At 47.1% G+C, this 23,669-nt stretch overlaps 2 protein-coding genes across 2 annotated transcripts in view; one reads left to right on the top strand and one right to left on the bottom strand.

Moving 5' to 3' along the window:
* The window catches only part of LOC309564372 (uncharacterized protein), a 107,620-nt gene that overhangs the window by 76,391 nt on the left and 7,560 nt on the right, over window positions 1-23,669 (top strand). The gene's annotated exons all lie outside the window — the stretch shown is intronic.
* LOC309562968 (uncharacterized protein) lies at window positions 2,148-19,118 on the bottom strand. Its single transcript, XM_082267295.1, has 7 exons — window positions 19,018-19,118; window positions 18,473-18,628; window positions 12,105-12,228; window positions 11,160-11,254; window positions 9,635-9,755; window positions 8,735-8,833; window positions 2,148-3,141 (listed from the first exon to the last, which is right to left on the bottom strand). Exons 1-7 carry the CDS (start codon window positions 19,093-19,095, stop codon window positions 2,333-2,335), a joined length of 1,482 nt encoding a protein of 493 aa, XP_082123421.1. The 5' UTR covers window positions 19,096-19,118; the 3' UTR covers window positions 2,148-2,332.

Raw genomic sequence — 23,669 nt, 5'->3', positions numbered from 1 at the left:
TAACCACAATCTATAACATAGCTGCAAAGATATGTTGGGCCCAGGCTGGTCGCTGTACCTGGTTGACTTGGCTGAACTCAAGTACCCATCTTCCCTGGTTCTTCAAACCTCACAGCATCTGAACTGTGGACTCATCTCACTGGTGCTATGTGCTGTCTAGCCACTACGATATAATATAGTTCAACAATCGGGAAAAGACATGTTGGGCCCAGGCTTGCTGCTTGACCTCTTTGACTTGGCTAAACTCAAGTACCCACCTTCCCTGGCTCTTCGAACCTCGCACCATCTGAACTTTGGACTCATCTCACTGGTGCTATGCGCTGTCTAACCACTACGGTATAACATAACTCAATAAACTTGAGAAGATATGTTGGGCCCAGGCTGGTCGCTGTACCTGGTTGACTTGTCTAAACTCAAGTACCCACCTTCCCTGGTTCTTCGAACCTCGCAGCATCTGAACTGTGGACTCATCCCACTGGTGCTATGTGCTGCCACTGTAGTATAACATAACTCAACAAACTTGAGAAGATATGTTGGGCCAAGGCTGGCCGCTAGACCTGGTAACTTGGCTAAATACAAGTACCCACCTTCCCTGGTTCTTCAAACCTCGCAGAACCTGAACTGTGGACTCATCCCACTGGCGCTATGTGCTGTCTAGCCACTACGATATAACATAGTTCAACAAGCTTGAAAAGACATGTTGGGCCCAGACTTGCCGCTTGACCTCTTTGACTTGGCTAAACTCAAGTACCCACCTTCCCTGGTTCTTCGAAACTCACAACACTTAACTGTGGACTCATCCCACTGGTGCTATGTGCTGTCTAGCCACTAAGGTAAAACGTAATTCAACAAGCTTGAGAAGATATGTTGGGCCTAGGCTGGCCGCTAGACCTGGTTGACTTGGCTAAACTCAAGTACCCACCTTCCCTGGTTCTTCGAACCTCACAGCATCTGAACTGTGGACTCATCTCACTGGTGCTATGTGCTGTCTAACCACTACGGTATAACATAGCTCAGCAAGCTTGAGAAGATATGTTGGGCCCAGGCTGGAAGGTGTACCTGGTTGACTTGGCTAAACTCAAGTACCCACCTTCCCTGGTTCTTAAAACCTCACAGCACCTAAACTGTGGACTCATCTCACTGGTGCTATGTGCTGCCACTGTAGTATATTATAACTCAACAAGCTTGAGAAGATATGTTGGGCCTAGGCTGGCCGCTAGACCTCTTTGACTTGGCTAAACTCAAGTACCCAACTTCCCTGGTTTTTCAAACCTCACAGCACCTAAACTTAGGACCCCCACTGGTGCTATGTGCTGCCACTGTAGCTTGAGAAGATATGTTGGGCCAAGGCTGGTCGTTGTACCTGGTTGACTTGGCTAAACTCAAGAACCCATGTTCCCTGGTTCTTAAAACCTAGCAGCACCTGATTTATGGACTCATCCCACTGACACTATGTGCTGTCTAGCCACGATGATATAACATAGTTCAACAAGCTTGAAAAGACATGTTGGGCCCAGGCTTGCTGCTTGACCTCTTTGACTTGGCTAAACTCAAGTACCCACCCTCCCTGGTTCTTCAAACCTCACAGCACCTAAACTGTGGACTCATCCCACTGGTGCTATGTGCTGCCACTGTAGTATAACATAACTCAACAAACTTGAGAAGATATGTTGGGCCAAGGCTGGCCACTAGACCTGGTTGACTTGGCTAAACTCAAGTACCCACCTTCCCTGGTTCTTCAAACCTCGCAGCACCTGAACTGTGGACTCATCTCACTGGTGCTATGTGCTATCTAACCACTACGGTATAACATAGCTCAACAAGCTTGAGAAGATATGTTGGACCCAGGCTGGTCGCTGTACCAGGTTGACTTGGCTAAACTCAAGTACCCACCTTCCCTGGTTCTTCGAACCTCGCAGCATCTGAACTGTGGACTCATCCCACTGGCGCTATGTGCTGCGTAGCCACTGTGGTATAACATAAAAGACTTCGAAATATTGCATTTGTATCCCGCTTTCAATGCATGGTTTTCCTGGTAGCTTTATCACTGTGCTAACCTATAAGAACATTGCACAAACCAAAAAGGAAAACCTTAAAGGAAGTACAAGGAGAAGAATGGAATGATATCAAATATGGCTTCCAAAAATAGGACTAAAAACTACCATTGTAAATAAGACAAGAAAACCTAAAAGAACAAAATCATAATGTCATCATTCATGCGGGCAAAGAAAAATGCATGGTGCTGGTCTACTCCCAGCACTTGAGTTGACTCATCTGGAAGCTCTTATCTCCTGCAGAAAATGAGAGACAGTTTCTCTGAAAACCACTTTCTTCACTCGGAACTGGAGCGTGACTTAGCGTTTGTGTGGACCTGCTGGTGTTTAAGCAAATTCTGCTTAGTGGTAAATCCCCTGCTGCAAACAGAACAGGAATACGGTCGTATGCCAGTGTGGATTATCTGATGCGTGGCGAGATTGGACCTTTCCGTAAAACACTTCCCGCACTCCGAGCATGAAAAGGGCTTCTCGCCAGTGTGAGTTCTCTCGTGTTCGATCACGTTCGATTTCATGGAGAAGCATTTCCCACATATCGAACAGGCATAGGGCTTCTCCCCAGTGTGGATCCTCATGTGTCTGGTGACAGCCGACTTCTGCAGGAAACACTTCCCGCACTCGGAGCAGGAAAACGGCTTCACCCCGCTGTGGGTCCTTTGGTGCGGGATGAGATGTGATACCCTTGTAAAACACTTCCCGCACTCCGGGCACGGATACAGCTCCCCCGTGTGAATCCGCTGATGGAGAGCCAGGGCCGACTTCTGCATAAAGCACTTTCCGCATTCTGAACATGAAAAGGGCTTCTCTCCCGTGTGAGTCCTTTCGTGTTCGATTAGATGTGTTTTCCGGGAGAAAAATCTTCCGCATACATAACATAAATATGGTTTGTCCGCAGTAAAGTTCCTCTGAGCGGGAAAGCTTTCGCTTTGTAGCGAGGAATCGGATAACAGATCCGAGCTGTCAAGAGCTGCATGACTCGAGGAAATGGGGTTTTCTCCAGAGGAATCCTCTCTGATGTCATCCTCTATTTTACCATCTAAAGAAATTACAGAGTAGCTATCTATATTACTCCTGGTGTCTCGTCCATCTGGAAAGAATGAGAAACAAAAGAAGATAGGAACAGATGAAGAATCTTTAAACATCAAATGTGTTCAAAAGACTAAAAAAGAAAAAAAAAAAAAGGTGTACATTTACTGTATAAATTAGGGATAGACCGATTATCGGCAAGGCCGATATATCGAGGGCCGATATGCACCTTCCCCGATATATCGGTATCGGCCCCGAAACTGGCCGATATTGCCGATATTTTTGTGACGTCATTCTGCCTCCCTTATCTTGGACAGCCTCATCTGGAGTTGGGACTAGTCTCACGGGAGTGTATCACAGCCATACACCCACCCACAGCAGCCTGGTGCCAGCCAGCCACCCACATCCACGGGCCCTGTACCAGCCAGCCAGACACAGGCACTGTACCAGCGAGCCAGCCAGCCACCCACAGACCCTGTACCTGCCCGCCACCCACAGCCCCTGTGCCAGCCACCCACCCACCACAGGCACTGTACCAGCCAGCCATACACAGGCCCTGTACCAGCCACCCACAGCCCCTGTGCCAGACACCCACCCACCACAGGGTGCCAGCCAGCCAGCCACCCACCACAGGGTGCCAGCCAGCCAGTCACTCACAGACCGGGTGCCGAACAGCCAGCCACCCACAGGCCCTGTACCAGCCAGCCACCCACAGCCCCTATGCCAGCCACCCACCACAGGGTGCCAGCCAGCCAGCCACTCACAGACTGGGTGCCAAACAGCCAGCCACCCACAGGCCCTGTACCTGCCTGCCACATGCACTGTACCAGCCAGCCAGCCACCCACAGGCCCTGTACCAGCCAGCCACCCACAGCCCCTATGCCAGCCAGCCACCCACCACAGGGTGCCAGCCAGCCAGCCATCTACCACAGGGTACCAGCCAGCCACCCACAGGCCCTGTACCTGCCCGCCACAAGCACTGTACCAGCCAGCCACCCACAGGCCCTGTGCCAGCCAGCCACCCACCACAGAGTGCCAGCCAGCCACCCACCACAGGGTGCCAGCCAGCCAGCCACCCACCACAGGGTACCAGCCAGCATTCCACCACAGGGTGCCAGAAAGCCAGCCATTAAGCATTAAACAAAAATTAACATGTTCAGTACCAGATTTGTGTCAAAAATTGTCTTTATTTTTCAAAACTTCAAATGTACAAAATATCAGCCGATACGATACGTTGTGACCAAAATATTGGTATCGGCCCTGAAAAAACCATATCAGTCTATCCCTAGTATAAATATATATATATACACTTTTCAAAAAAATGAAAGGAACACTTTAAAAGCACATCAAATCTCAAAAGGAAAAAAAATCATGCTGGATATCTATACTGGTATGGACTGGGTAATGTGTTAGGATCTATACTGGTATGGACTGGGTAATGTGTTAGGATCTATACTGGTATGGACTGGGTAATGTGTTAGGATCTATACTGGTATGGACTGGGTAATGTGTTAGGATCTATACTGGTATGGACTGGGTAATGTGTTAGGATCTATACTGGTATGGACTGGGTAATGTGTTAGGAATGGATCTATACTGGTATGGACTGGGTAATATGTTAGGATCTATACTGGAATGGACTGGGTAATGTGTTAGGATCTATACTGGTATGGACTGGGTAATGTGTTAGGATCTATACTGGTATGGACTTGGTAATGTGTTAGGATCTATACTGGTATGTACTGGGTAATGTGTTAGGATCTATACTGGTATGGACTTGGTAATGTGTTAGGATCTATACTGGTATGGACTGGGTAATGTGTAATGATCTATACTGGTATAGACTGGGTAACGTGTTAGGATCTATACTGGTATGGACTGGGTAATGTGTTAGGATATATACTGGTATGGACTGGGTAATGTGTAAGGATCTATACTGGTGTGGACTGGGTAATGTGTTAGGATCTATACTGGTATGGACTGGGTAATGTGTTAGGATCTATACTGGTATGGACTGGTAATGTGTTAGGATCTATACTGGTATGGACTGGGTAATGTGTTAGGATCTATACTGGTATGGACTGGGTAATGTGTTAGGATCTATACTGGTATGGACTGGTAATGTGTTAGGATCTCTACTGGTATGGACTGGGTAATGTGTTAGGATCTCTACTGGTATGGACTGGGTAATGTGTTAGGATCTATACTGGTATGGACTGGGTAATGTATTAGGATCTATACTGGTATGGACTGGGTAATGCATTAGGATCTATACTGGTATGGACTGGGTAATGTGCTAGGATCTATACTGGTATGGACAGGGTAATGTGTTAGGATCTATACTGGTATTTACAGGGTAATGTGTTAGGATCTATACTGGTATGGACTGGGTAATGCGTTAGGATCTATACTGGTATGGACTGGGTAATGTGTTAGGATCTATACTGGTATGGACTGGGTAATGTGTTAGGATCAATAAGGGTATGGACTGGGTAATGTGTTGGGAACAAAAGGATGCCACATCGTTTGATGGAAATAAAAATTATCAACCTACAGAGGGCTGAATTAAAAAACAATGCAGCAGGCGAGTCCATTTTGCTGAAATCTCATTGCAGCAACTCAGAATGGTCCTCCTTAGTTTGCATGGCCCCCCACGTGCTTGTATGCATGCCTGACAACGTCGGGGCATGTTCCTAATGAGACGACGGAGGTGTCCTGGGGTATTTCTTCCCAGATCTGGACCAGGACGTGTGGCAATTTTGGGTCTGAGGAAGAGGGTTCTCCCTCAAAACGCGTAAGCAAGGTCATTGTGGACGTCATTACGCCATCCAGCAGTATAGAAGTGTCTTTGAGGTGATTGGTTCATATTTCCTACATGCATGTATACATCTTATGTTTTTTGAGAATAATGGTTGCTATTTATTTGGATTTTGATAAACTTTTTTAGTGGTAATGCACAAGGTCGGTGTGCCCCTCTCTTGTTGTTGTCCATCACTGAGCTCCTGAACAGACTGGTGGCATCGGATGGACCAAAACATAATGTCCCAGAGGTGTTCTACTGGATTTAAGTCAGACGAGCGTGGGGGCCATTCAGTGGTATCAATTCCTTCATCCTCCAGGAACTGGCTGCATACTCTCACCACATGAGGCCGGGCATTGTCGTACACCAGGAGGAACCCAGGACCTACTGCACCAGCGTAGGGTCTGACAATGGGTCCAAGGAATTCAGCCCAATATCTAATGGCAGCCAGGGTGCCATTGTCTAGCCTGTAGAGGTCTGTGCGTCCCTCCATGGATACGCCTCCCCAGACTATCACTGACCCACCACCAAACCGGTCATGCTGAATGATGTTACAGGCAGCATAATGTTCTTCATGGCCTCGCAGACCCTTTCACGTCTGTCACATGTGCTCAGGGTGAACCTGCTCTCATCAGGGTGCCAGTGGTGGACCTGCCAATTCTGGTGTTCAATGACAAATGCTAATCAAGCTCCACGGTGCCGGGCAGTGAGCACAGAGCCCACTAGAGGACGTCGGGCCCTCAGGCCACCCTCATGAAGTCTGTTTCTGATTGTTTGGTCAGAGGCATTCACCCCAGTTGCCTGCTGGAGGTCATTTTGTTGGGCTCTGGCAGTGCTCATCCTGTTCCTCCTTGCACAAAGGAGCAGATACCGGTCCTGCTGATGGGTTAAGGACCTTCTACTGCCCTGTCCAGCTCTCCTAGAGTAACTGCCTGTCTCCTGGAATCTCCTCCATGCTCCTGAGACTGTGCTGGGAGACACAGCAAACCTTCTGCCAATGGCACGTATTGATGTGCCATCCTGGAGGAGTTGGACTGCCTGTGCAACCTCTATAGGGTCCAGGTATCGCCTCATGCTACCAGTAGTGACACTGACCCTAGCCAAATGCAAAACTAGTGAGAAACACTCAGAAAAGATGAGTAGGAAAGAAATTGTCAGTGGCCTCCACCTGTAAAATCATTCCTGTTTTGGAGGTCGCCTCATCGTCGCCCATCTAGTGCACCTGTTGTTAATTTCATTAACACCAAAGCAGCTGAAACTGATTAACCCCCTTCTGCTACTTATCTGACCAGATCAATACCCCAGGAGTTTTATTGACTTGATGTTATACGCCTTTCATTTTTTTGAGCAGTGTATAGACAGTATATATGTATTAGGGATAGACCGATATGGTTTTTTCAGGGGCGCTACCGATATTTTGGTCACAACGTATCGGTATCGGCAGATATGGGCCGAAATTTGGACATTTACAGTTTTGAGAAATAAAGACAATTTTTGACACAAATCTGGTACTGAACATGTTAATTTTTGTTTAATACTTAATGGCTGGCTGGCACCCTGTGGTGGGTGGCTGGCTGGCACCCTGTGGTGGCTGGCTGGCTGGCACCCTATGGTGGCTGGCTGGCTGGCACCCTATGGTGGCTGGCTGGCTGGCACCCTGTGGTGGGTGGCTGGCTGGCTGGCACCCTGTAGTGGATGGCTGGCTGGCTGGCACTCTGTGGTGGGTGGCTGGCTGGCTGGCACTCTGTGGTGGGTGGCTGGCTGGCACCCTGTGGTGGGTGGCTGGATGGCCCATTGTGGTGGGTGGCTGCTGGGTGACTGGCTGGCTGGCACTCTGTGGTGGGTGGCTGGCTGTCTGGCACCCTGTGGTGGGTGGCTGGCTGTCTGGCACCCTGTGGTGGGTGGGTGGCTGGCTGGATGGCACATTGTGATGGGTGGCTGGCTGGCTGGCACCCTGTGGTGGGTGGCTGGCTGGCACTCTGTGGTGGGTGGCTGGCTGGCTGGCACCCTGTGGTGGGTGGCTGGCTGGCACCCTGTGGTGGGTGGCTGGCTGGCACCCTGTGGTGGGTGAGTGGCTGGCACAGGGGCTGTGGGTGGCTGGCTGATACAGGACCTGCGGGCGGCTGGCTGGTACAGTGCCTGTGGCTTGCTGGCTGTCTGGCACCCTGTCTGTGGGTGGCTGGTTGCCTGGCACCCTGTGGTGGGTGGGTGGGTGTCTGGCACAGGGGCTGTGGGTGGCTGGCTGATACAGGACCTGCGGGCGGCTGGCTGGTACAGTGCCTGTGGCTTGCTGGCTGTCTGGCACCCTGTCTGTGGGTGGCTGGTTGGCTGGCACCCTGTGGTGGGTGGGTTGGTGGCTGGCACAGGGGCTGTGGGTGACTGGCTGGTACAGGGCCTGTGGGTGGCTGGCTGGCTGGCACCTGGCTGCTGTGGGTGGGTGTATGGCTGTGATACACTCCCGCAAGACCAGTCCCGACTCCAGACGAGGCTGTCCAAGGTGAGGGAGGCGGTCTATGAAGTCACAATGACGTCACAAAAATATCGGTCAGTTCCGGGGCCGATACCGCTATATCGGGGAAAGTGCATATCGGCCACTGATATATCGGCCTTGCCAATAATCGGTCTATCCCTAATATGTATATCTGTGGAATCACTTACATCAGCCGGCTAAACCTTTACTTGAGGAAAGAATAGTTAATGGTTATGCCCCCTGACAGTTTTTTTTTATTTTTGCTGTCTGTGGCTCATTGGAGACATTTCCCTTCACTTCCTGGTTCTGAGACCCAACAGGAAGTGAGAGGAAATCCCTCCAAATTGTGGAACAGAACAGAAAGATTCATTGTTTTCTACTCACCTGTACCGATCTCTAAAGGAATTTCCTCCTCTTTGATCTTTACAAGTATTTCCTGTTCTTCTTCTTCTTTTACATTTCTCATTAGGGTGTCTCCGGGGTCTGTGAATAAAGATGAGAGTGAAGACCCCTGTACTGAGATGTATGAGAGACCCCAGAGAGTGTGTTCATAACCCCCAGCTCAGCTGATCCCCCAGTCAGTAGTAACCCCCAGCTCAGCTGATCCCCCAGTCAGTAGTAACCCCCAGCTCTGCTGATCCCCCAGTCAGTAGCAGCCCCCAGCTCAGCTGACCCCCCAGTCAGTAGTAACCCCCAGCTCTGTTGATCCCCCACTCAGTAGTAACCCTCAGCTCAGCTGATCCCCTGCTCAGTAGTAACCCCCAGCTCTGCTGATCCCCCAGTCAGTAGTAACCCCCAGCTCAGCAGATCCCCTGCTCAGTAGTAACCCCCAGCTCAGCAGATCCCCTGCTCAGTAGTAACCCCCAGCTCTGCAGATCCCCCAGTCAGTAGTAACCTCCAGCTCAGCTGATCCCCCAGTCAGTAGTAACCCCCAGCTCTGCTGATCCCCCTGCTCAGTAGTAACCCCCAGCTCTGCTGATCCCCGCTCAGTAGTAACCCCCAGCTCAGCTGATCCCCCGCTCAGTAGTAACCCCCAGCTCTGCTGATCCTCTGGTTTTCTGATCCTCCTGGCCACGTCTCTTGGCCGGTAACACACAATGACATGTGTGATATTAGAGCCGGAGTCTAATAGAGGCTGATAGCCCCTGACTACCCCACTGGGCAAATACTGTCCTCCCCATTACTGTCTACTGACAGAAGAGAGGGGGGAGAAGAAGAGATTGTTGTAGAGACTGAACAAGGAGAATCTGGGACTCTTCTCTGGATTTAGTGTTTATTACTCACCTGTACTGATCTCTGGAGGGGTTTCATCCTCCTTATATGGCTCGTCCTCACTAAAATCAGTGTCTTCAGTTTCCTCTCTGGCTTCTTCTTCACAATCAGTCTGGTTTATATGCGCAATAACCTATACAAAAATGGTTCCTTTAAACAATTTCTTTTTGTTAATGAACTTAAAATCAATTATTCCCCCCCAAAAAATCACAAAGCTAAGTAGACAATTTAATAAAAATAAAGACTACTATAGTAGCTGGTGAACATTTTTCATGGCTGGTTTGGCTCTTGATCCGGACATACATGATGCCTGACAGGCCAACAAAAGGGGAAGCGGATGGAGTGTTTAAAAGGCTCACTTGATACTTTAAAGCGGAGTTCCGGGCACAGAATCGTTTTTTTTTTTTTAATGTCCCCCAAACAGTGACCCTTAGACCTCTATACATCCGCTAATCCTGTTTCATACAATGAAATAATCGGTTTGCAAGCATAAAATCTTACTTTATAAAATTTGTGATGAGCGCCGCCATCTTTGTCCTGGATCGCCGAGTCCATTGTGGGGAAATGTCTTCCCTTCTTCCTGGTTCTAGTGGGCGGAGGCCGATGAATCCAGCGTGAAATCTCGCGCATGTCCAGTACTATGCGATCGGCATAGTATAGGGACGCCTATCATCGCGTTATTTCCTGTTTGGAAATAACGCGATGAGAGGAGCGGCCGGCCGCCTACGTCACTGCCAATTGCATCCTGGGAGAGACGAGTAAGAGCTCCCAGGACGCATTGCGGGACAGGAAGTGACGGCGCGGGCCGCGGCCGAGGAAGGAGGAAGTCGATGGAAAGGTGAGTATATTATCCTCTCTAAAAAGGTAAGGGGAAAAAAAAAAAGGCCGGGAATATCCAATTCGGGCACAGGAAAGGATAAGGAAGCAGATGCCGTCAAATCTACAGACACAATTCTGTGCCCGGAACTCCGCTTTAAAGCGGTAGTATACTCATTTTTTTTTTACTTTTACCTACAGGTAATCCTATAATAAGGCTTACCTGTAGGTAGAATTGATATCTCCTAAACCGTGCAGGTTTAGGAGATATTTGCCCTGCATGCAGCCGCTGACACTAGCAGCGCATGCGCTCTGAAGGTCCGGCGTCTCTTCCGGGTTCGGCGGCTCCGGCGCTGTGAGTGGCCGGAGCCGCGATGACGTCACTCCCGCACGCATGACATCACTTTCCGGCAAGTGCCTGGCAAGAAACTCTGAAGGTCCGGCGGACTTGCCGGGCACTTGCCAGAAAGTGACGTCATGCGCGCGGGAGTGACGTCATCGCGGCTAAGGCCACTCACAGCGCCGAAGCCGGAAGAGACGCTGAGGGAGCATGACAGCTCCCACAGCGGTGTGGGGGCTTCATTTTAAGGTATTTCATAATGAGCTAGTATGCGATGCATACTAGCTCATTATGCCTTTGTCTTGCAGGGTTTTTTTTTTTTTTCGGCAGTATACAACCGCTTTAAGTATTGTTTAGTATTCAGATTTGGATTTCACCTACCGGATCATCATCTAGAATCTTGTCTTCCTGAGTGGAGTCCCGGGAATACAGAGGACGGGGACATCTCTCTGGGGGATTTCTGTTACTGGATCCATCTGTAGGAAACACACACACTGACTGAATACTTTTGGGTTGATTTACTAAAAATGGAGAGTGCAAAATCTGGTGTAGAAACCAATCAGCTTCCAGTTTTTTTGTCAACGCCTAATTGAACAAGCTGAAGTTAGAAGCTGATTGGCTTGGAGTTCTGTGGTGTCCATTATCAGGTTCGGGTAGATCAGGGTAGATCGGGTAGATCAGGGTAGATCGGGTAGATCAGGGTAGATCGGGTAGATCAGGTTCAGCTTGCAGGGACCCGCTGACGTGTTTGTTGGGGAGCTTAGATGAGGAGCTTTATCATCCACATACATATATAGCCCTAATCAGATTATTGTACCTGGCTAAAAAAAAACTCTAGACTGTGGATCTCTCCGAATCCCCCTACCTACCGGCACACAGTGGATCCAATCGGTGAATTCAATTCTTGAACGAAGACAAAAATCGGTGAATTAAATTCTTGATCGAAGACAAAAATACTTATTATCATAGAAAGTCACCTACGAAATTTGAAAACATATGGGGGTGTTGGTTGACTGCACCCCGAAGTGGCACCTCCCCAACTTGTTCTTGATCGATCGATTGTTGCGGCAATGAATATTATCTTGTAGCAGCTCAGAGAATGGTAGAAACTAGCTAGGATGGTTACTTGTTGTATGGTTATGAGTTACTTATGATTTTAATTCCATAAGATGAACTACACGTCCCATGAGGCATTGTAAAACTCTGACATTCACAGACCTGACTAGGCATGATGGGAATTGTAGTTCCTCAACAACCGGAGGGCCTTAGTTTGAAGAACCCTCAATACTCTTCTCTCCTTTACAAGAAATTAAAGTCTCTTCTTACCCGGTGATGTGAGGGGCGGCCGGATCTCCACCACAACGTCCTTGTAGGGATCCTTTTGTTCTTCTATGTCTTCCACCTCTTCCAGGGAAAAAGAGACAGTGACATCCTTGTACTCTTTAGGGACCTGAAACACGCAATGATACCGCCATCATCCATACACACTTCTATACTGTAGCTGTCAGTCTCTGACCCATATTTTAGTCCTGTCTTCAGCCCTGCACTCTGTGTGTTGTCCTAGTGCCATCTAATTGCCCTCTACCCTTTGTTTCCCATTGTTGTCTACACACTTACCTCTTTGTCTAGTTTCTGTGTCTCACCTGTACCCTTGGGTTCTTATCCTTGTGTGGTGCAAACCTTACTTGCCATTTTCCCACCTGTCCCACCATTCATGGTACCATGGTTGGATGAAGTAATTAGAACAGAATGGTTTCACCAACTTTCACATCTCCAGTCTTGTTTTTGGACAAGGAACTTCTCCCTGGACAAATTCTAGGGCAGGGATCCTCAAACTACGGCCCTCCAGCTGTTGTGGAACTACATATCCCATGAGGCATTGTAAAACTCACAGACATGACTAGGGATGATGGGAATTGTAGTTCCTGAGGAGCTGGAGGGCCATAGTTTTAAGACTCCTGTTCTCGGGGATTTGATTAACGGCTTGCGGGTGTGCGAGTTGTACTGCGAGTGGGCGGCAGCTCCAGGCCAGGCAACGTACTTGTATGCCGCTGCCTTTCTTCCAGGTTTAGGGTGCGCTTGCGCGGCCTCTTCCGCCCCGTACTGTGGATACAGCACGGTTTGGCATCTGATTTCAGACAATGATTTGAGCTGAAGTTAGCTGATTGGCTTTGGCCAATCACACGCAGAGTGCAGTGTTTACAAAAACACCAAACTCTGTGTTCTGTGAACAGTAAGAGCCGGTTCACACTACCGTGACCAGGAAGTCGCCCCATAAGGGAGCGACTTTTTAGCAGTGATTTGTAAGAGACTTGGAAGAGTTCTGGTCGCCAGTCCTCAGGAGGGATGGGTTGGAGCTGGAGAGAGTCCAGAGAAGGGCAACTAAACTAATTAGGGGATTGGAGGACCTTGACTATGAAGAGCGTCTACAATCGCTTGATTTATTCTCCCTGGAGAAGAGACGTCTGAGGGGGGACATGATAGCAATTTATAAATATCTTAATGGGGATCCCAGCTTAGAAAAAAAGCTGTTCATTCGAAGGGATTGCATGAGGACTCGAGGGCATACAATGCGATTAGAGGAGAAGCGTTTTAACCACAGGCAACGTGGGGGGTTCTTTACTGTTAGGGCTACAAGATTGTGGAATTCTCTACCACAAGAGGTGGTTTCTGCGGGTAGTATGGTGGCTTTCAAAAGACTCTTAGACTTACATCTCAAGGATCAGAACATTCAGGGGTATGTGAGATGAGTACAGCCACACACACCTACACAGGTTGAACTGGATGGACTATTGTCTTTATTCAACCTCACCTACTATGTAACTATGTAACTATATGGAAGAGACTTGGAAGAGACTTGGAAGAGACTTGGAAGAGACTTGGAAGAAAGGCGACTTTGTCTGTGGGGAATGCCTGGCTAATCTTTTTCTTCTTCCTGGAAAGTCTGATCACAGTCGCTTGAAAATAGATAAGGATCCGACTTAGAGGCGACTCCCATTGAAGTCTATGTGCACAAGTCGGATACAGGTCACCTTGAAGTAGTACAGGAACCTTTTCTGAAGTCGGAGCGACTTCAGTAGTGCATATTAAGACGGCTCTCATTCATTTACATTGAATTTGTAATGACAAGAGACTTGGGGCGACTTGAGGGCACACAAGTCGCGTCCCAAGTCGGAGTAGTGTGAACCGGCTCTAATCTGTCTGTTTCTTCTCCCTGCAAAGCAGGGAGGAAAACCAGCCAGATTAGTAAGTAAAAGCGGCACACATTACACTTTTTAGGCACACAGTTGACCCTAGATGTTACCCCTTCCTAGCCAGTGTCATTAGTACAGTATTCGCACTGATTACTGTACTATTGTATGTCAGTGTCAGTTAAGCCTCGTACACACGCAACGAATTTCCGCCGACCGGTCGTCCGTCTTTTGTCCAGAGTGGTGTTTTGTTGGTTGGAATGTGCTCTAGACTGCACACAAATTTTCCCGCACAACAGAATTCTACTTCAGAAGTGATGTCATGTGTTGGTTTGTTTCTTTGTGTTCTTTCATCTCTGAGCATGCCTAGTCTTGCTCATAAGACTTTTCCCCATCGAAATCTGTACTAATGAGACGAAAATCGGACGTGTTTTGACGGTCGACAAAAATTTTATAGCCTGCACACCGAAAAGTCGGAGTCCGTTGTCGGAAGCACCATACTAACAAGCCGAAAATCGGCAGATCGGTCGTCGGACGAAATTTCCCGGCCGAATTTCTACTCGTGTGTACGAGGCTTTAGTGTACCTCCCAGCCAGCGTCAGCTAGTGCCAGATTGCCATCCACCCTATCACAGTCACACTATAAGTCGCTGATCATTACCAGTATAGTGTCATATCTACGTAAAAACAGAATATATACCATAGTTAGTAAATGCTATAACTTTCGCACAAACCAATTAAAATACACTAATTGGGATTATTTTTTTTTACCAAAGACATATAGCAGAATACATTTTGGCCTTCATTTTTTAAAGAAAATAGATTTTATTGGTTATGTTTTATAACAGACAGCAGGAAATATATATATATATTTTTTTTTAATTTACACTCTTTTTTCATTTATATCACAAAAAATAAAAAAATCCAGTGGTGATCATGTGATGGATTAGGTAAAATGTCTATTTTTCTGTGTCTATTTTTTGTACATGTAAATGTGCTTTTTTATTCCTTACTCAAAATGGCCGCTAGCAGCTCCCCCTCCCATCGAGTGAAGCTTGTGTAACTAAGATGGCGCCTCCATCCAGGACTACACCCAAGATGATAACACCTAGATCCTGGAGAAAGTTTACCTTACATGGACATGACCAATCAGAAGCTTCAAGCAATCAGATAACGCTATGCTTATGACGTACTTGCCCACAACACTAGCCACTCGCCTATATAGCCCCACATATCCGCTAGCAGCTCCCCCTCCCATCGAGTGAAGCTCGTGTAACAAAGATGGCGCCTCCATCCAGGACTACACCCAAGATGATGACACCTAGATCCTGGAGAAAGTTTACCTTACATCAGGGGTGTCAAACTCAATTTTATCAAAGGGCCGCATAAACAGTATGATTGCCCTCAAAGGGCCAGTTGTATATGGGATGCGCTACATAGAGTGCAGAGTTCAGGAGTGCATTATGTACAGAGTGCAGGGTTTAGGGGTACGCTATGCACATCATGCAACCCAACCCCCCAAAGCTTTCTCGCATTTCTCTCTCCTACCTGGCTTGGCTCTAGTACCTACCTGTGTAGGCGGCTCTGCCTTGCAAAGAGGTTGCTCTTTCACTCAGATTCTCGGGATGTGTACCTGCCACAAGTGTGTGGAGGGATCTATTATTTCTGGGAGCTGGTGTGCTTGAAAGTGACAGAAGCGAGCGAAGGGCCAGAGCTGGAGGTGGTGGAGGTCCACCATGTTCGGGCTGCAAAATAGGGTGCAAGGGCCACTTGACAAGGCTTTGAGGGTCAGATTTGGCCCGAGGGCCTTGTGTTTGACTTGTGAGCCTTACATGGACATGACCAATCAGAAGCTTCAAGCAATCAGATAACGCTATGCTTATGACGTACTTGCCCACGACACTAGCCGCTCGCCTATATAGCCCCACATATCCGCTAGCAGCTCCCCCTCCCATCGAGTGAAGCTCGTGTAACAAAGATGGCGCCTCCATCCAGGACTACACCCAAGATGACGACACCTAGATCCTGGAGAAAGTTTACCTTACATCAGGGGTGTCAAACTCAATTTTATCAAAGGGCCGCATAAACAGTATGATTGCCCTCAAAGGGCCAGTTGTATATGGGATGCGCTACATAGAGTGCAGAGTTCAGGAGTGCATTATGTACATAGTGCAGGGTTTAGGGGTACGCTATGCACATCATGCAACCCAACCCCCCAAAGCTTTCTCGCATTTCTCTCTCCTACCTGGCTTGGCTCTAGTACCTACCTGTGTAGGCGGCTCTGCCTTGCAAAGAGGTTGCTCTTTCACTCAGATTCTCGGGATGTGTCCCTGCCACAAGTGTGTGGAGGGATCTATTATTTCTGGGAGCTGGTGTGCTTGAAAGTGACAGAAGCGAGCGAAGGGCCAGAGCTGGAGGTGGTGGAGGTCCACCATGTTCGGGCTGCAAAATAGGGTGCAAGGGCCACTTGACAAGGCTTTGAGGGTCAGATTTGGCCCGAGGGCCTTGTGTTTGACTTGTGAGCCTTACATGGACATGACCAATCAGAAGCTTCAAGCAATCAGATAACGCTATGCTTATGACGTACTTGCCCACGACACTAGCCGCTCGCCTATATAACCCTACGTATCCGCTTGCAGCTCCCCCTCCCATCGAGTGGAGCTCGTGTAACTAAGATGGTGCCTCCATTCAGGACTACACCCAAGATGATAACACCTAGATCCTGGAGAAAGTTTACCTTACATGGACATCACCAATCAGAAGCTTCAAACAATCAGATAACGCTATGCTTATGACGTACTTGCAAACGACAATAGCCACTCGCTTATATAACCCCATGTATCCGCTAGAAGCTCCCGCTCCAATTGAGTGAAGCTCGTGTAACTAAGATGGCGCCTCCATCCAGGACTACACCCAAGATGATGACACCCAGATCCTGGAGGAAGTTTACCTTACATGGACATGACCAATCAGAAGCTACAAGCAATCAGATAACGCTATGCTTATGACGTACTTGCCCACGACACTAGCCGCTCGCCTATATAACCCCACGTATCCGCTAGCAGCTCCCCCTCCCATCGAGTGAAGCTCCTGTAACTAAGATGGTGCCTCCATCCAGGACTACACCAAAGATGATGAAACCTAGATCCTGGAGAAAATGTACCTTACATGGACATGACCAAGTAGAAGCTACAAGCAATTAGAAAATGCTATACTTATGACGTACTTGCCCACAACATTAGCCGCTCGCTTATATAACCCCACGTATCTGCTAGCAGCTCCCCCTCCCATCGAGTGAAGCTCGTGTAACTCAGACGGTGCCTCCATCCAGGACTACACCCAAGATGATGACACCTAGATCCTGGAGAAAGATTACCTTACATGGACATGACCAATCAGAAGCTACAAACAATCAGATAATGCTATGCTTATGACGTACTTGCCCACAACATTAGCCGCTCGCCTATATAACCCCACGTATCTGCTAGCAGCTCCCCCTCCCATCGAGTGAAGCTCCTGTAACTAAGATGGTGCCTCCATCCAGGAATACACCCAAGATGATGAAACCTAGATCCTGGAGAAAGTTTACCTTACATGGACATGACCAATCAGAAGCTACAAGCAATCAGATAACGCTATGCTTATGACGTACTTGCCCACGACACTAGGCGCTCGCCTATATAACCCCATGTATCCGCTAGCAGCTCCCCCTCCCATCGAGTGAAGCTCCTGTAACTAAGATGGTGCCTCCATCCAGGACTACACCCAAGATGATGAAACCTAGATCCTGGAGAAAGTTTACCTTACATGGACATGACCAGTCAGACGCTACAAGCAATCAGATAACGCTATGCTTATGACGTACTTGCCCACAACATTAGCCGCACGCCTATATAACCCCACGTATCCGCTAGCAGGTCCCCCTCCCATCGAGTGAAGCTCGTGTAACTAAAATGGCGCCTCCATCCAGGACTACTACTACTACTGTGCCCAGTTGTAGCCAACCATCTCTTCTTGGACCTTCCTCACCCCACTAGGTAAATTAGAACATTCCTCATATTATGGGTACACCAGAGTCCAGTTAAAAAGTACTGGCTTCCCTAATGGGCAACAACTACATACAAAAGCCTGTTGAGACTACCAACCCATTCTTGAGCCATTGGTTGCTGTCAGGTCTCCTCTCCTATTGTGTGACTTGTGGTGTGTTCTACATTGGTTTGCTCTAATCGTCCTGCTTAACTTACATCCCCCACTGGTTTTTGATGCTGTGGATTTTGGTTCTGTTTTATGAACTACGTCACCCTTTGTCTTGCTTATTGTGGCCCCAGGGTCCTCAGTCCGACATCTCTCCTCCACATTCCACACTACATTCTCCGACCATCCACAATACATTCCCTGACATCTCTACTCCACCATTCACACTACATTCTCCGACTTCATTCTACGTGGAGCGTACTTCTGATAATCATCATAATAATTTCCCAGAATTCCCGACACCACTCACCTCTCCTGTCAGCAGTTCAATGATTTGGCTGGTGACTTCTTCAACCTTCTTGTTGTTCTTTTTCAGGGAATGAGATGGAAGATCTATAAAGGGACTTTGGGTCTTTATCACGTTGGAGGCCACCAAGCCATCAGACAACTTAAAAGCTATATAATTCTGTATTGGAATTAAATATATCAAGTCACGCTTCCATGCAAGCTCAATAAAACATTCTCAATACATTAAAATGAAATGCCAATACAATGTCGATATTGGTTTCAGTCAGATTCCTGCTTTGTTAACAGAGATAAGAGTGATGTCATGTGACCTCCCAGAATCCTCCTCACCCCTCCGGTCAGCTCTGTGTTTTATTAATAGAGATAAGAGTGATGTCATGTGACCTCCCAGAATCCTCCTCACCTCTCCGGTCAGGTCTGTGTTTTATTAATAGAGATAAGAGTGATGTCATGTGACCTCCCAGAATCCTCCTCACCTCTCCGGTCAGGTCTGTGTTTTATTAATAGAGATAAGAGCAATGTCATGTGACCTCCCAGAATCCTCCTCACCTGTCCAGTCAGCAGGTAGATGATCTCCAGCGTAAGGTTTAATATCCTCTCTGTCATGTGACTCCGCTCCTTCTCCATCCTCAGTCAGGTGATCTTTTTGGCATACACTGTCTGCCTTCAGTTAGGCCCTGGTGCCTTTCTGGATTTAGAACAAGAAAAATACAATATATAAGATTGCCTTGCGGCTTCACGAGCGGGTCCCTACTGCGCTGCGCATTCGGATTGGCTCGGCGGCGGGGAAAGGAGGAGGGGGGCCAAACTTCCTAGGGACATCGCCGCGGCGCTGTCTCCTGGAAGTTTGGAAGGGTACCTGTCAAAAACCGGTACCCATTGCCCCCCTCCCCCCTAAAAAGTGCCAAATGTAGGGGGGGGGGGAGGAAGCAAACGAGCGGAAGTTCCACTTTTGGGTGGAACTCCGTTTTAATTACACAGGTTCTAGGGCTGATTAAGGTGGTAATTAAACTCACTTAGTGCCTTATGAGCATTATATTAGCCTCAGAACCTATGTAATTAATATATCCTGGCTCAAAAGGAGGATGTGGCAACCCTAGCCGCGGCGCAGCCCAATCCTCAACCAACTAAAAACCAGCAAAAAAGTACATAAACTTCCAAAGAATGCATTATTATTAAGGTGGGAGAGAAATGACAGAGGCACTGGCGCGTTTCATACAGGTTCTGAGGCTGATATAATGCTCATAAGGCACAAAGTGAGTTTAATTACCACCTTAATCAACCCCAGAACCGGTGTAATTAATCTGTGTCCTGGTTCAAAGGAGGATGTGGCAACCCTTAGCCGCGGCGCAGCCCGATCCTCAACCAACTAAAAACCAGCAGAAAGTAGATAAACTTCCAAAGAACGCATTATTATTTAGGTGGAAGAGAGATGACAGAGGCACTGACGCGTTTCATACCTCTGAAACGCGTCACACGCTCCATGGGACGTATTTTTCAAAAAACTCATCCACTTATTTACTTTTTGGCTGGTCTGACAACCCCACCGGTGTTCCTCATACAGGAAACTTTAACTGACTCCCAGGGTCACGTGACCAGAGGGTTGCCACCTCATCCCTTTAATAAAGGACACATATTAATTATGAGGCTGATATAATGCTCATAAGGCACTAAGTGAGTTTAACCACTTAAGCCCCGGAAGATTTTACCCCTTCCTGACCAGGGGGTATTTTGCGATTCGGCACTGCGTGACTTTAACGGACAATTGCGCGGTCATGCGACGCCGTACCTAAACGAATTTGGCGTCCTGTTTTCCCCACAAACAGAGCTTTCTTTTGGTGGTATTTGATCACCTGTGCGATTTTTTGATCATGCGCTATAAACAAAAAAAGACCGTAAATTTTGCAAAAATAACAATATTTTTCACATTTTTTTATATGAAATTCCCCCCAAAAAAAATGTAAAAATCAAAATTTTTTAACATTTTCGGCCAACTTGTTTTATGCTACCTATGTTTGGTAAAAAAAATCGCAAAAAGCGTATTTTGATTGGTTTGCGCAAAAGTTATCGCGTCTACTAACTACGGGAAAGATTTTTGTCATTTTTGTTGGTTTTTTTTTAACGCGTAATGGCGGTGATCTGTGATTTTTTTTTTGCGGTACTGCGACATTGCGGCGGACAGATCGGTCCCTTGACTGACATTTTTGACACTTTTGGGGTTACCAGTGACATTTCTACAGTAATCAGTGCTATACATATGCACTGTTACTGTAAAAATACACTGGCAATGAAGGGGTTAACTTTTTTTGAAAGGGAGGGGCTATGTGTGTCCCTAGGGGTGTGATTCTAACTGTGATTGGCTGTGGCTTCATATGTATGAACAGTGATCAACGGTTCTACATAGTAGAACCGTATGATCATCCTTCATACACAGGGGAGAATGACAGGCAGCTTGTTTACACAAGCCGCCTGCCTTTCTCCCTCTCCCCCGACGATCGCCGAGTGACCGGCAGACATCGGGTCCGCCGGTCACACGCGCAGGGGGGTGCGTGACCGCGCGGGAGCGCGCGCTCGCTCCCTCCCTAAACCCTCACAGGCTAGCGACGTAGACCTACGTCACTTTGCCTGTGAGGGGCTGACTGCCAACGTAGATTGGCGTTAGGCAGTCGGCAAGTGGTTAATTAGCACCTTAATCAGCCACAGAACCGGTGTAATTAATATATCCTGGTTCAAAAGGAGGATGTGGTAACCCTAGCCGCGGCGCAGCCCAATCCTCAACCAACTAAAAACCAGCAGAAAGTAGATAAACTTCCAAAGAACGCATTATTATTTAGGTGGAAGAGAGATGACAGAGGCACTGACGCGTTTCATACCTCTGAAACACGTCAGTGTCTCCACGAGACATATATTTTCACATAACTCATCCACTTATTTACTTTTTGGCCGGTCTGACAACCCCATACAGGAAACTATATCTGACTCCCAGGGTCACGTGACCAGAGGGTTGTCACCTCATCCCTTTAATCCAGGACACATATTAATTATGAGGCTGATATAATGCTCATAAGGCACTAAGTGAGTTTAATTAGCACCTTAATCAGCCCCAGAAGCTGTGTAATTAATATGTCCTGGTTTAAAGGGATGAGTTGGCAACCCTACATGACCACCCCCCCCCCCAACACAGCCCACACAGAGTGCTGGCACCCCCCTCTCTCTTCTTCATCCCATAATAAGCAGACATTATTACCTCCTCCTCACTGGGAAACACACTCTCCAAGCCTGGAGCTCCTCCCTTCCTCCTCCTCAGGGCTACAACAAAATGGCGGCACAACTTACCCCCTTCCTCCTCTCTATTTCCCAGATATCAGCCTAAATCATTTTCATTTTACATTTACTTAATACTGAGAGATAACTGCATGTATATTTCATGCGAAAGTTGCTATTTCTTTAGTCAAATTAACTGGAAAAGTGCAATAAAGGCAGGAAGTGGGTGCTCTACGACAAAATGGCCGCTGCACCTCTTGCACCAGGGACACTTCCTTATCTTTCACTATTTCCCAGATATCAGCCTAAATAGTTTTCATTTTACATTTATTAAATACTGAGAGATCACTGAATATGTACTTCATGCGAAACTGGCTATTTTTTATTTTTATCAAAGTGCAATAAAGGCAGGAAGTGGGTGCTCTACGACAAAATGGCCGCCGCGCCTCTTGCAGCGAGGACACTTCCTTATCTCTCAAAGGAGGAAACTCGCCGCCCTCTAGTGGTGGCCCTGGCACAACAGTGACATAAACAGCACCCTTAGGTTGGTGTATTTGAAATCCAGCCAGCAAGTGGGCGTAGCAGCAGCGTTACTAATCCCACTCCAGCGCTGGAAGAGCCTTGGTAAATGAGAAAATGTCCTCAGTACAGGAGAGGGGGCGGCCATTTTGTTGTAGCCCGGAAGACGCAGAGAGAGGAGTTTTTGTAGCTGAAAGAAGCTTCCTGCTGGAGAGTGTGTGGCCATTGAGGTGGAGGTAATCATGTCTTCTTATTATGAAGAGATAAAGGAGGTCCAGTCTGTATCAACTGAGGGGAGGGGTGGTCACCTGACTTCAGTCAGGTCACATGGCCTGCATTAAGCACACAGGTGGTCCTGTAGGTAAAAAAAGTGGAAACAAAACAGAGGGTGGAACCCAGAAGGAAAAAAAAAATATTATATATATATATATATATATATATATATATATATATATATATATATAAAATAAAGAAAAATATATAAAAAAAATACTCCAACCACTAGTTCCGCCTCTCTCAGCGTAATCAGTCCCATGGCTTCCAACTGTCACTGATTTTGAGGGACTGTCCCTGATTTGGAACAAAGTCCCTCTTTCCTTCTGATTTATCCCTCATTTTGGTCTGATCTATATAGCAAAGCTCCCAACTGTCACTGATTTCAAGGGACTGTCCCTGACTTGGAACAAAGTCCCTCCTGATTTATCCCTCATTTTGGTCTAAAATATATAGCATAGCTCCCAACTGTCACTGATTTCGGGGGGGCTGTCCATGACTTGGAACAAAGTCCCTCTGTCCCTCCTGATTTATCCCTTATTTTGGTCTGATCTATATAGTGTCAGAATTAATAATAAATATTAATAATATCTCGCTGTGCCTCCATTATTTCAGAATGTTTATACTGCTCTGAATATAACCGTATCTATTTATGGTTAATAATAAGCAAAGATCTGTGCGAAAGGAGAATCTCAACTTATTCCATAAATCAATATGTAGCGAGTTCTTTTTATTGATTAATTTCTTTTTAAAAGCATATACCAATCTTAGTGAAAACAGTCTACAGTATGGAATATATAAAAGTTTTATTCACGAGACATGTAATCACGATAAATGATCAAACTTGAGATGACACAAAAAGATATAACTTCACAAAAATACAAACTTCAAACAATTAAATGCAATGTGATGTGTAGCTTAATAGTGAAAGTGAAACTGAAACAAAGTTAAAGTGAAACGAAAGCAAGATTAAATTTTCCCCAGATGTAGTAGAAACCATATTTAAATGTTCTATACAATCAGACCACAATTGTCTGCGCAATGCACAGCCTTGATAGTCACTTCACTGCAGATGAAGCGAGAATAGTCTATGCAAAACGTGAGACTAATACGCCAGTATGCGCTTAATCTGATATTAATAAAAA

The sequence above is a fragment of the Pelophylax lessonae genome (assembly GCF_965119305.1).
Source record: "Pelophylax lessonae genome assembly, chromosome: 9".
NCBI lineage: Eukaryota > Metazoa > Chordata > Amphibia > Anura > Ranidae > Pelophylax > Pelophylax lessonae.
The sequence above is the reverse complement of the archived record's forward strand: the minus strand, read 5'-3'. Positions and strand labels throughout refer to the sequence as shown.

Excerpts from the sequence above, each read along its gene's own strand:
- LOC309562968 (XM_082267295.1), bottom strand. The coding sequence starts at position 19,095 with ATGGAGAAGGAGCGGAGTCACATGACAGAGAGGATATTAAACCTTACG. Across the intron at positions 12,229-18,472 it reads TTGAACTGCTGACAGGAGAG|GTCCCTAAAGAGTACAAGGA; the intron begins GTGAGTGGTGTC and ends TGCGTGTTTCAG. Across the intron at positions 8,834-9,634 it reads CCCTCCAGAGATCAGTACAG|ACCCCGGAGACACCCTAATG; the intron begins GTGAGTAATAAA and ends CTTTATTCACAG.